Genomic DNA, 11,750 nt, shown 5'->3' on the forward strand with positions numbered 1-11,750 from the left:
GCCACCTAACTCCAACCGTACGGGTCACCTAACTCTGTTTTATTAATTTATATGTTACAACTTAAAACGACGGCACTTTGAGTTTAAGACTCTACAAAATTATCAACAAATGGATGATGCTTAGTCAATATTGGAATATATATATATATATATATGACTCATCATTCAATCACTCCAGCCTTCACCTAAAAATATATAAACATGGAGGGTAGGAATCAACCGGGCTATATTTTATTTTTCTCCATAAAAAAGTATTTATTATACTTAAGTTAAATTGGTTGGCATGATTTATTTTAAATGACTTTTTTTTTTTTTGTTGCTCTTTTTTAAGTGATTGATGTAAGAAAAATTGAGCATGAACAGTAAGCTATTATACGACTATTATATAGTTAAAATGACGTGAAAATAAAAATTAATCAATCTTAATTTTTTTTTATAAATTTTTATTAATTTAAAAAAAATTGTATAACAATTTACTGAATAGCGTTATTCTTTCGTGAAAAAGTAGGTAAAATTAGTGAAGTCATAAGTAGGAGAACAAGTCCAATTCAAATAAAAAAAAAAAAAAAAAAGGTTGAAGAGCAAGTACTGGATAAGTCTATGGACAAGAAAAAACAGGTTCCTTGTCAGGACTCGGACCATCTTTCTGACGACTGCTGATAAGAATAACAAAGCAAACCCAAATTCAGCTTCATTCAGTCTGCGGGGTTGTTGGCTTTAACAACTTCTCTCATATGGGTGCTCTGTTTTTCTCATTATTAATATGTATAATGCATATTATATAAGCTGTGGGGGAGTCAACGCAAAGTAAGCTGCTTTTGCTCAACACTTGATCCAAGAAATCACTTCATTTAATTTCCTTTATTCTTCACAAATCTCCACTTCAAATTCTCAGGCTGCTTGATTTGTTTGCCTCTGCATTCCTAACTTTGGTTTAAAAGGTGAATATTCAGTCTCCACTCTCTACTCTTCCCTTTTTGTATGACATGGAGCACGATTTAAGTAAACACTGTTTCTGTTTCTGTTTCCATTTGAAATCTTCTTAGTCTGTAATCTGTGAATATAATTTTCAGGAAACATTGACCATATAGCTTCCAATTATTTGTATAAGTGATTAATCTTTTTCTATTATCCTGATTCAATATTGTCTAGTAATGACTCCATTTATAAAGGACACGTTTTTTTTTGAAACCTTACAAAGCTCCCCGCCCCTTCACATGGGTCGGGTAAAGTTCGTGGTGTGGCTCCAAAAAATTGTTTGCACTCAGTGAAGGTTGAATCTTAGACTTATGCGACTCATTTGTATTAGAGAGAAAGAGAGAGGAGCTAAAAATGGATGTTGATTCAAAATTCACATGTACAAATACCAAGAATGAGAGTTTCTATTCCTTTCCTGAGCCATTTTTTGTTGCAATTGTTTATCTCATATACTACTATTTAACTACCCTTGCTTAGCAGTTAGTCAGTCTCTCTCTTTGTAAATATGTATGACCATGTTGTTTATCTCATACTACTATTTAACTAAATGAAAATGTAAACAAAGGCCTTATTTAACTAAATGAAGAAAATTTCTGTTCTGCATTCACAAACAAATTTCTGTGTGTGTTTTTTCCACTTTCAGGGATGTTGATAAGAATTACAGTGATTGTTTTAATTGGGGTTTTGGCATGGGGATATCAAGCCACCCGCCCTCCACCACCCAGCGTTTGTGGCTCCCCTGGTGGTCCGCCTGTGACAGCACCTAGAGTAAAGCTCAGGGATGGAAGGCATCTGGCCTACAAGGAGCATGGAGTGCCTAAAGAAGTGGCTAACTATAAGATTATCTTTATTCACGGCTTTGGCTCTTGTAGACATGATGCAATGATTACAGCAAACCGAACTCCAGTACTCAATTCTCTAAGATTAAACTTCTTATTTCGTCATTGGCTTTGTTTGTTTTGCTATAAGTTGCACCGATTGACTTCATGGTGTGGGCATAATGTTTTCAGGAGCTTGTTGAAGAACTAGGACTCTACATTGTATCGTTTGACAGACCAGGTTATGGAGAAAGTGATCCAGATCCGAAACGATCAGCCAAAAGTTTGGCTTTGGATATAGAAGAGCTAGCTGATCAGTTGGGACTTGGATCCAAATTTTATGTAATTGGGTATTCTATGGGTGGTCAGGTGGTTTGGGGCTGCCTCAAGTATATTCCTCATCGGTAACTAGACAAACATACCTTCAACTTGTTCATTGTTAAAATTTCGAATCCTTTGCAGTGGAATTTGAATAGGGTATAATAATGTAAATAAAAATGACAGATCGATTTCAAGAATGATCTGGATGAAGGAAAGAAAGAGCAAAAGATACATTTCTAATATCTAAGCATTGATAATAAGTAGTATGAGGAGCTCTCTCTTTCTGCATTAGCTCATTATACTCTTTGAAAAATTTAAGAAACATGAGCTCATCTGTCTGTTAATGGCGATAGGCTAGCAGGAGCAACATTAATAGCTCCGGTTGTCAACTACTGGTGGCAAGGATTGCCTGCAAACTTGTCTTCAGAAGCCTACTACAAACAACCACCTCAGGACCAGTGGAGCCTTGGCGTTGCTCACTATGTCTCATGGCTAACCTACTGGTGGAACACTCAGAAGTGGTTTCCTCCAGCCAGTGTTGTAGACAATAAGCCTGACCATGTCTTCTCTCGCCAAGATCTACAAATCATTTCCAAGGCTGCTGGGAGAGAGATGCACCACCAGGTACTTCATTTTCTTTTGGTAAAGGGTAAAGAATTTCTTTTCTGGGTTAATAGTCATTGTCCTCAACAAATTCACTGCCTATAAGCAGTATAATGAAAACCAATATGGTCGGCTACACATTCCTCGAACATTCATTAAACCTCATCAGTGAGGCTGGTTTCACAAATCCATGTTTGGAATCAGCACAATCAAGAATAACATCTTTTTCATACTCATTTAACATCATTATCAACAATTGTGTTCTTCTCTCAATATTTTATTTTATTTTTCTCCTACAAGCTTGCTAAATTGGAATTACTATACCTTTCTGTAAGTGATGTATGATATAGATTATAGTGTCTACCATTTTCATGCTTAGCCAAAGAAAAATATTTAATGTTAGGAAGATTGATACCCTAGGAAGTCTTTCAGTGGGACTATAATTGGAACACCGCTCAACCCAAAAGTTTAAGCTTATAGATTTTAGGCCGATTATATTATATTTACCACTCACACTAATAACATCTTTTTAATATGGGACTCAATTTTTTTACACTCACATGTATACTCAATACTCTCCCTCACGTGGGAGCCCATCACTACATTGCTATACTCTCCCGCAAACGAAAGCTTTTATTGATCTTATAAGGATCACTTGTGTGCTATCTGAGTTTGCCCTTACTCTACTCCACCATAATGCACACCACCATTTGTTAAGGAGATTGACACATCCTTGAGCCCCATGTCTTTGAGCTCAATTATGCTTATATTAAGCAGTCACAGTTTTGACATCTTTCCTATATTGGACTCAATGTTTTTATATATACTCATACATGTCCTCATCGAGAGATATTTTCGACATAATTCTTGTTTTGGGTGTTACTCTCATGGAATAGCATGATATAATCTCACAACATTCTTGATTTGTTCTTACTATTAAGTCATGCGATCCCTTCTCTTTTCCCTTTCCCCCCTGCAGGCACAAGTGAAGCAGCAAGGAGAGTTTGAGTCCATCCATCGTGACCTGATGGTTGGATTTGGGAGTTGGAAATTCAGTCCGGTGGATCTTGAGAACCCTTTTCCAAATAATGAAGGCTCAGTTCATGTATGGCAAGGCGATGAAGATAAGCTTGTGCCAGTTATGCTGCAACGCTATATTACCAAAAAGCTTTCATGGATTCAATACCATGAGTTACCAGGTGCTGGACACTTATTTCCACTCGCTGTTGGGATGAGCGAAGCTATTACAAAGGCACTTCTACTTGCCCACAACTAGCCTTTTTTCCTCTTTTTTTTTTTTTTTTTTTCCTACTCTATCAATTTTCTTTAATATGTATATTTGCACATATATATTGAATGAAAATTTTTTACTTATTACCACGCCTCATGAAACAAATGTCACTAGTTCGAATTCTCCCTCCCCCTTCTTGTGGACATGTAAGAAAAAAAAAAAAACTCTTTACTTAATACAGTTTGTGGCAAAAAAGGAAATTGCTGAGAAAACGGAACCAACATTAGAGCACTCATTGCAGCCTCACTAAAATCATTTTTTTGGTGATTTTGGTAAGGCAATTTAACAAAATCAGCTTAAATCTCCACTTTCTAGACCCACTACTTTAAAAAAAATTTAAAAAAAAAAAAAAAAATAGTGAAGTGAACAGTACTCACAAAATATTAAAATTTCTCTTTTTTTTTTTTTTTTTGCTTTTCGTTTCTCTCTCTTTATCTTTTTATTTTTATTTTTTTATAAGAATAAAAAAATCTTCGAAAAATAATATTTAAATGGAATAGTAAAAATGAGTTGTTAAAATAGTGAGACTGCGATGGTTGCTCTAAAAACGTGAGTTGTTAAAATAAACAAAAATGTATTTTTAGTTATTTTGGTGAGTAAAATTTGCCATCAAGGAGTGCTTAGGCTTGGATTATGTAGAATCTGGGTAAAACGAAAATTGATACCTGGTAAAACGAATAAGGAAAGTTGAAAGAAGGGTAAAGTTCACTTAACCCCCTTAAACTACCACTCTAATGACAATCTACTCTCAAACTATTAATTACGACAATTTACCCCTCAAACTACCAAAACAATGACAATGTACCCAATGATAGCAAAATGACGAAATTACCCTTATATAATTTTCAATAAGACAAAAATATCCTTAAAATTTTGAAAAAAAATTAAATTTTAGTATTTTTGTTTTTATTTTAGTAAGAGTAATTTTGTCATTTTGTTGAAATTGGGGGTACATTGTTATTGTTTTGGTAGTTTGGATGGTAAATTGTCGCAATTGATAATTTATGGGATAAATTATCATTGGGGTGGTAGTTTGAAGGGATGAAGTGGACTTTACCCTTGAAAGAATAATGTGAATATTTTTATGCATGAAAGATGAAAACAAATTAAACTCTTAACTTTTTTGTGTGTTTTGAAAGGGCTGACTTGGGCACATTCCATGGGCCTAGTCCATCCTCTTTTGGGCCACCCGACACTAGAAGCCCAATGATGATTCCGGGTCAAGTTTGGATGGTTCCAAACTTTGTCCGTCTGTTATAAGCAAGAAAACTGGTGTTCTCAAACCACGGAAGCAATATCCACCCTTTAGTGTAATTGTAAATTGTGATGGCATTATCCATCTCTTCTACTTCCCCCGCCACAACGATATTTTCCAACTCCCAATTCAATCGATTCAGAGTGGTCACCATTAAGTGTGAATCAAAAGAACCACCACCTGAGACGGGGCTCCGGCTGCCGGGGAAAAGCTCAAAACTTGAGATCGGCTCCCCTGTTATTGTTACTGAGGCTCCCAAAATGATAAAGACGGCTGCATCTGTTCCATGCCTTCGGGTGAATTCTGGCTTAGTCAACCCTGGTGATGTTGGAAGGTACTCTGAATCATCTTATCTCTCCATCTCCCTTCCATGCATCACTCTCCATATTATATAATACATACAGTAATGCCATTCAAAATTAGTCATTGATTTTTTCTTTATATGTGCTGATTGACGGGTTAATTTTCATTACCACATCATTGAATTGTATAACAATCGTAAATAGCCGTCTACTAAATAACATTATTCCTATTTATACTACATATTAAGTACTTATTGATGAAAAAATTGGTGCAGAATTGTGTCAAGAAAGCCCAAGGATGTGTGGGCAGTTCGTCTTACCATTGGCACTTATCTCATAGATGGGAAATACTTCGAGCCCTTGCAGCTTGATGAATGATTCTGTAGGCTATCATATCAGCTTGTTTTCATTTGAAGCATTGGAGGACAGAATTCATGAAAGTAGCATTAGGAGATCTTGTGTATAATTTTTTTTTTTTTTTTTTCTTCTCTAAAATTTTATTTTTGTTTGTGCGAAGGCTCTATATATTAGCTACAGTAATATTAGAGCAAATCTTAATGCATCTCTTATATTGTTAGATAAATAAAGGTAATAATGATCACATTTAGTCCTTAGGTTTTTATCTAATTTGGATTTAGTCTTTGGGTTTTCAATTTTAAGATCAAGGTTCTTAGGTTTTTATCTAATTTATATTTAGTCTTTAGGTTTTTAATTTCGAGATTAAGGTTCTTAGGTTTAACACGTGTTGATATTGCATTGCATTGGAGTGTTTATTACGTGTCAAATGAGATATGTGGCAGATGACAAACTATTAACTTTGACAATAAAGTGACAAAGAGACCTATTTTAAACTTGGGCAAAACTTAAAGACTATATACTTGAAATTGAAAACTCAATAACTAAATTTAAATCAGATCAAAACCTTAAAGGCTAAATATAAATTTTCACCAAAATAAAAGATATCTCCTAAATTTTGGTGTGGTGGGTATTGTGTAAACAAGATAAAGCCATATATATAGTACTCTTTACTATCAATAGATGAGAGAAATACTACTCCCAAGTATACTGTCATTACATAGATTTGTTCATCAACTAATTATAAAGCTCGTCATCCCCATCACCGCCAGCTGAAGTTGCAAAGGGGTTGAGAACATGATGATGGGGTGCTTCAGCCTCGGGAAAGTTGGAGTCAGATCCAAACCCTCTCGATTGCTGTAAGGTTTGAGCGAATAACTGGTACTTGAAGATATCAGCATCACTCACACTCCTCCTTGCAAACTTCAAAGACTCCTCAAAGTGAGCAACCTTTATTTCTTCTGCATCATCATTTGGAGAGTCTTCATCCTTATCTTTTGGAGCCGTTCGTTTTCTACTCTCCCTCTCAATGTCCTCTCTGATAGCATTCTTGCAAGCCCGCTGGCATATTTCTGTGATATCAGCTCCGCTAAAACCTTGTGTGCGGTTGGCAAGAGTGGCAAGGTCAAGATTGTTTGAGACAGGGGATTTCCTGAGACAGGCTTTGAAGATCTGTAATCGTGAGCTCTCATCTGGAAGAGGAATATATATTAACTGATCAAGGCGTCCTGGGCGCAGAAGTGCAGGATCAATTATATCAGGCCTGTTGGTGGCTCCAATTATGAATACAGTTTTCTTGGCTGACAACCCATCCATTTCAATCAATAGTTGGTTCAAAACTCTGTCTGCAGCACCGCCAGCGTCTCCAATTCTGCTTCCCCTCTGCAACATTTTTTACCAAATAGATATATATAAAGGCCAGGCCTTAAAGAAATTCTATTAATTGTTTGTGAAACCAATTATTACCTGAATAGCAATGGAGTCAAGTTCATCAAAGAATAGCACACAGGGTGCAGATTGGCGGGCCTTGTCGAAAATGTCTCTAACATTGGCTTCACTCTCACCGAACCACATGGTTAGTAGCTCAGGTCCCTTGATGCTAATGAAGTTTGCTTGACATTCACTGGCAATAGCCTTAGCCAGCAAGGTTTTACCACAACCAGGAGGACCATAGAAGAGAACTCCTTTTGAAGGTGACATACCATACTTGTCAAACTTCTCGGGATGCTCCACCGGATATTGAATCGTCTACAAGACAAATAAACAATTAGTTCACCATTTATCTCAGAAGCTTATAAAAGCGATGGAAACATGTAAAATGTTTTATTAAAATGAGAGGTGAATGACGGGGCATGTTAAATTTCTAATCCTTGAAGGCAGAAAGAAGGGTTACCTCTTGAAGCTCTCTCTTAACATTTTCAAGACCTCCAATATCTTCCCAGTTGACATTAGGTACCTCAACAAACTGAAACATCAAAGAGCCGTTAGAAAATACAAACAGAATATATGTTTATTGAACATGAAGAAAAACCCTACTTACTGTTTCACGCAGAGATGAAGGATTGCTGGTTCCAAGAGCAGTCTGAAAATGTTCGTTTGTGACAGCCATGGAGTTGAGAATCTCGGCATCAATTGTATCATCTTCCAAATCAATCACATCCATTTTTTCTCTGATGCATTGTAGTGCTGCTTCAGTGCACAGAGAAGCAAGATCTGCTCCTACAAACCCATGGGTGTCATTGGCTACTTTTTCTAAATCCACCTGTGCAGAGAAGCATTAATATATATTGGATCAGAAATCAGATGATTATAACAAGGGAGGGAAACATGCATGTAAGAGACAAGAGACGGTCGTCGTGTATATATATATATGCTGTCTACTAAAAAGCATTAATACTGATTAATATGTAGTAAACATACATCTTGAGTGAGTTTCATGTTCTTGGAATGGATGCGGAGAACTTCAAGACGGCCGACGCCATCGGGAACACCGATATCTATTTCTCTGTCAAACCTGCCAAACCTTCTCAATGCAGGATCAATGGTGTTAGGCCGGTTTGTAGCACCAATAACAATGACATGAGCACGCGATTCCAGGCCATCCATAAGGGTCAAAAGTTGGGAGACAATTCTCCTCGCGACCTCACCATCAGTTTTATCACGCTTAGGAGCAATTGAATCAATCTCGTCCATAAATATGATTGAAGGAGCATTTTCTTGAGCTTCCTCAAATGCTTTCCTGAGATATCCCTCACTTTCTCCGGCCATCTCCGACATAATCTCCGGTCCGTTTATACACAAGAAAAAAGCACCAGTTTCATTAGCAATGGCCCTGGCTAGCAATGTCTTTCCAGTTCCAGGAGGCCCATATAGCAGAATTCCCTTTGGTGGCTTCACACCAATGGCCTTGAAAAGCTGTGGATGCCGGAGCGGCAGCTCCACCAACTCCCGAATCTGCGCCAATTGCTTTCCGACACCGCCGATGTCGTCGTAACCGACCTCATCAAGCCTCTCCTCATCCTCCCTTCTCACGGCCTCCCCTTCACAGTAGATCTCAGTGTCTGGTGCAACTACACAGTACTCCCCAGGATCACTTCCAATCACCTTGAATTCAATACTTCTCATGCCCCCTCTCACAAGGAATAGATCACCTTTCCTCACAGGCCGGTACGAGTCTAGGAAATAAGCTGCACGACATTAATGAAAACAAATTCAAAATCTTTCTACCTATTATCAAACTATAATACAAATTTAGACCAAAATAATCCAAAAAAAAAAAAAAACTCACGTACGTACGTTTCAAGTATGCATCGAATATATTCCCAGTAATGCCTTCAATTGTGTCGTCAAGAGGCAAAACATGGACTCGGATGCCGTATTTGATATCAGGGCAGGAGTAAATGGAGATGACGTCACCAAGCTTGATCCTCAGATTTGATCTTACCACTTTGTTCATCCTGATTTTTGGTTCCTCACAGCTTTCGTCCCCAGTCACAATCGCAACTGTATCCCGCCTTTTCTTCCCCTGGAAATTCATAATTTATAATAAATCACCATCAGATAGATTAATTAGCAAACAATTCTTTTTTTTTTTTTTTTTTTTTCTTCTTCTCTTCTCTTCCTGCTATATGAAAGATAATGAAAAAATTTATGAGTCTAACTTATCTTATAAAACCGGTTAACGAATTTCTTCATGATATACGAATGAGGCCCACACCACTTACCTTGTGACAAGAGATCATGCACGTGAGAAAGGGTGTTGAGAAATAATCTCACATTGTTTGTGGACAAGATTTTGAGCATGTTTATAAGGAATGGGCAACCTCTCTTAGTAAACCGGTTCGGTTTTTATAAGATGAATTAGGCCAACGAATTTTCCAAATAACAAATCATTAATCTGATTCTATGACACGTTGAAATCAAATATAGTTTCACAAAACACCGTGAACTCGCAAGGGTTGGGTCAAGTATTAAGTTTCTTTGAGTGCAATCAATTACGTAGGGAACCCTTTGCATGATATATACATATATATTAAAAAAAAAAAACCATTACGTGTGCCCGATACTCTGAAGCAAGCCCAAAAATTAATGCAATGCATGAAATCGAAGAAGAAAAGCTTGACATGCATGCATGTATGTACCTTCATACGGATGCAGTCTCCATCGAAAAGATCAAGCCTCTCCATAGTCGCTGGATGGAGTGAAACGACGGAGTTATCATCGTTGGTCGCCTCGTCCACTATAAGCCTATTTGGCTTCCTCTTCGGCTCAGACGACATCGTGTCGTATCTATCTACGTACTCGAAAAAAGGAACAAAGAGTCTTGCGAGATTGATTGAAGCAAGAAGAAGAAACAAGGAAATACCTCGATGATCGGCTGTAAGAACATGCGACGTCATATATATATGTATGTATATAGGTTTACGTGGAGAGCAAGTAGGTTAAGGTGTCCGTGTGCTAATTGGAGATACGTGCGTTAAGGGCTAAATAGTGAATTTTGCATGTATGTGTTTAAATTTTTTTTATTTTTTATTTTTTATATGTCCACACAAGAAGGGGAGTAAGGATTAGAACTAGTGACCTCCACTTTATAAGGTGTGATCCTCAGCTAATTGAGCTATCCCCTAAAGACGTGCTTATTAATTCTTTCAATCCATTGAGTTGGTCGGTGGAAGGAAATTAGTGTCATACATTGGGATTCCGAGTACGACTCGAATTTGATAGGATCAACGGCTTTTATATATATATATATATATATATATATATATATATACCAATAATATTATTTGTTGCTCTCTCCAATAAATATTTGACAAATCAGCTAAAAACACAAAATAAAACAAAGCTGAAAACACCAGATCCCACCCAAACCAAACATATTTCTTATTTCATTCTAAGCCTGAACCAACACTTAAAACAGTTGAACACCGTTGCCGGAATCCGCCAAAAGCCACTACCAGAATTCGCCCAATGCCACCGCCATAATTCTCACAAAGCCACTGAGCCCCATAAAAGAACAACCCAACCAAACTTTATGGACAAAATACCCATTGGCACACCACCACAAAATACCCATTGGTTGATCAGGTGTTTTCATTTCTATTTAATTTTATGCTCTTAGCAGTACAACCGGATATTGAAGGTTTTCCCTTATAAAAATTATACTAGCTAGGGGACGCAACTGCAATGCACGTGATTGGTTCTCCTGTGTCATAATGATAAATGTAATTCAGATATTAACCTTTAAAACTTAATACCAAATTATTTATAACATAAAATTAAGATATATCTAAATCTGTACACAAGTGCATATTTAAATTCTCATACAAGTGAATTGAAGCATACATTACAAAAAAAGTGAGTAGATATGACATAAAACAAAAATAAACTCTATGTAAAATTAAACGTAAATGGTATACACATACTGTAACCACAAAAGAAAGCAAATGTTTTTGTTCTTAATTTGTTAATATAGGAAGATAAATTAATACACTATATAGATTTTTATAAGTAATTAATAAAATATATAGTAAAAATGTGTTGTATGTAATGTCAAAAGTATTGATTAAATTATTAAATTTACTTTTTTCTATAAGCTTAAGATTTTGAAATAAGTAGTAATTTAACATGGTGTCTGGTGAGGCAAAATATTTATCCTTTTACAAAGCCCAAAACAGAGGCCCACTGTGAATGAAAGCCCATGGCTTATGAGACTAAACAGAAAAAAGCCTGTGAAAGTCTGACCCTATAATCTCAAGACCTAAGAGAGTAGACCCCGACGGTTATACCAGATCTACCTCAGGATCATGCAGTTAGGAACAAGATCA

The 11,750-nt window shown here is 36.6% G+C and overlaps 3 protein-coding genes across 4 annotated transcripts; 2 read left to right on the plus strand and 1 right to left on the minus strand.

Annotated features, from left to right (window-relative positions):
* The first annotated feature begins 610 nt into the window (after positions 1–610).
* LOC132187121 (uncharacterized) lies at positions 611–4,021 on the plus strand. 2 transcript variants are annotated; one of them, XM_088513193.1, is made up of 6 exons: positions 611–807; positions 896–941; positions 1,622–1,884; positions 1,989–2,200; positions 2,471–2,741; positions 3,700–4,021. In XM_088513193.1, the coding sequence occupies exons 3-6, from the start codon at positions 1,624–1,626 to the stop codon at positions 3,994–3,996; spliced, it is 1,041 nt and encodes a 346-aa protein (XP_088369319.1). In that variant the 5' UTR covers positions 611–807; positions 896–941; positions 1,622–1,623; the 3' UTR covers positions 3,997–4,021. The 2 variants fall into 2 exon arrangements, with proteins under 2 accessions (XP_088369319.1, XP_059457298.2); XM_059601315.2 differs by having other exon boundaries at positions 611–941.
* Positions 4,022–5,308: 1,287 nt separating this feature from the next.
* CRR42 (DUF3148 family protein) lies at positions 5,309–6,135 on the plus strand. Its single transcript, XM_059578573.2, has 2 exons — positions 5,309–5,600; positions 5,844–6,135. Exons 1-2 carry the CDS (start codon positions 5,338–5,340, stop codon positions 5,944–5,946), a joined length of 366 nt encoding a protein of 121 aa, XP_059434556.2. The 5' UTR covers positions 5,309–5,337; the 3' UTR covers positions 5,947–6,135.
* Positions 6,136–6,660: 525 nt separating this feature from the next.
* Positions 6,661–10,202, minus strand: LOC132171069 (cell division cycle protein 48 homolog). Its single transcript, XM_088513429.1, has 7 exons — positions 10,065–10,202; positions 9,220–9,448; positions 8,344–9,110; positions 7,964–8,185; positions 7,817–7,888; positions 7,390–7,671; positions 6,661–7,305 (listed from the first exon to the last, which is right to left on the minus strand). The coding sequence occupies exons 1-7, from the start codon at positions 10,200–10,202 to the stop codon at positions 6,661–6,663; spliced, it is 2,355 nt and encodes a 784-aa protein (XP_088369555.1).
* Between the last annotated feature and the right edge of the window lie 1,548 nt (positions 10,203–11,750).

Source organism: Corylus avellana, chromosome 2, assembly GCF_965113065.1.
Source record: "Corylus avellana chromosome 2, dhCorAvel1.hap1.2, whole genome shotgun sequence".
Classification (NCBI taxonomy): Eukaryota; Viridiplantae; Streptophyta; class Magnoliopsida; order Fagales; family Betulaceae; genus Corylus; species Corylus avellana.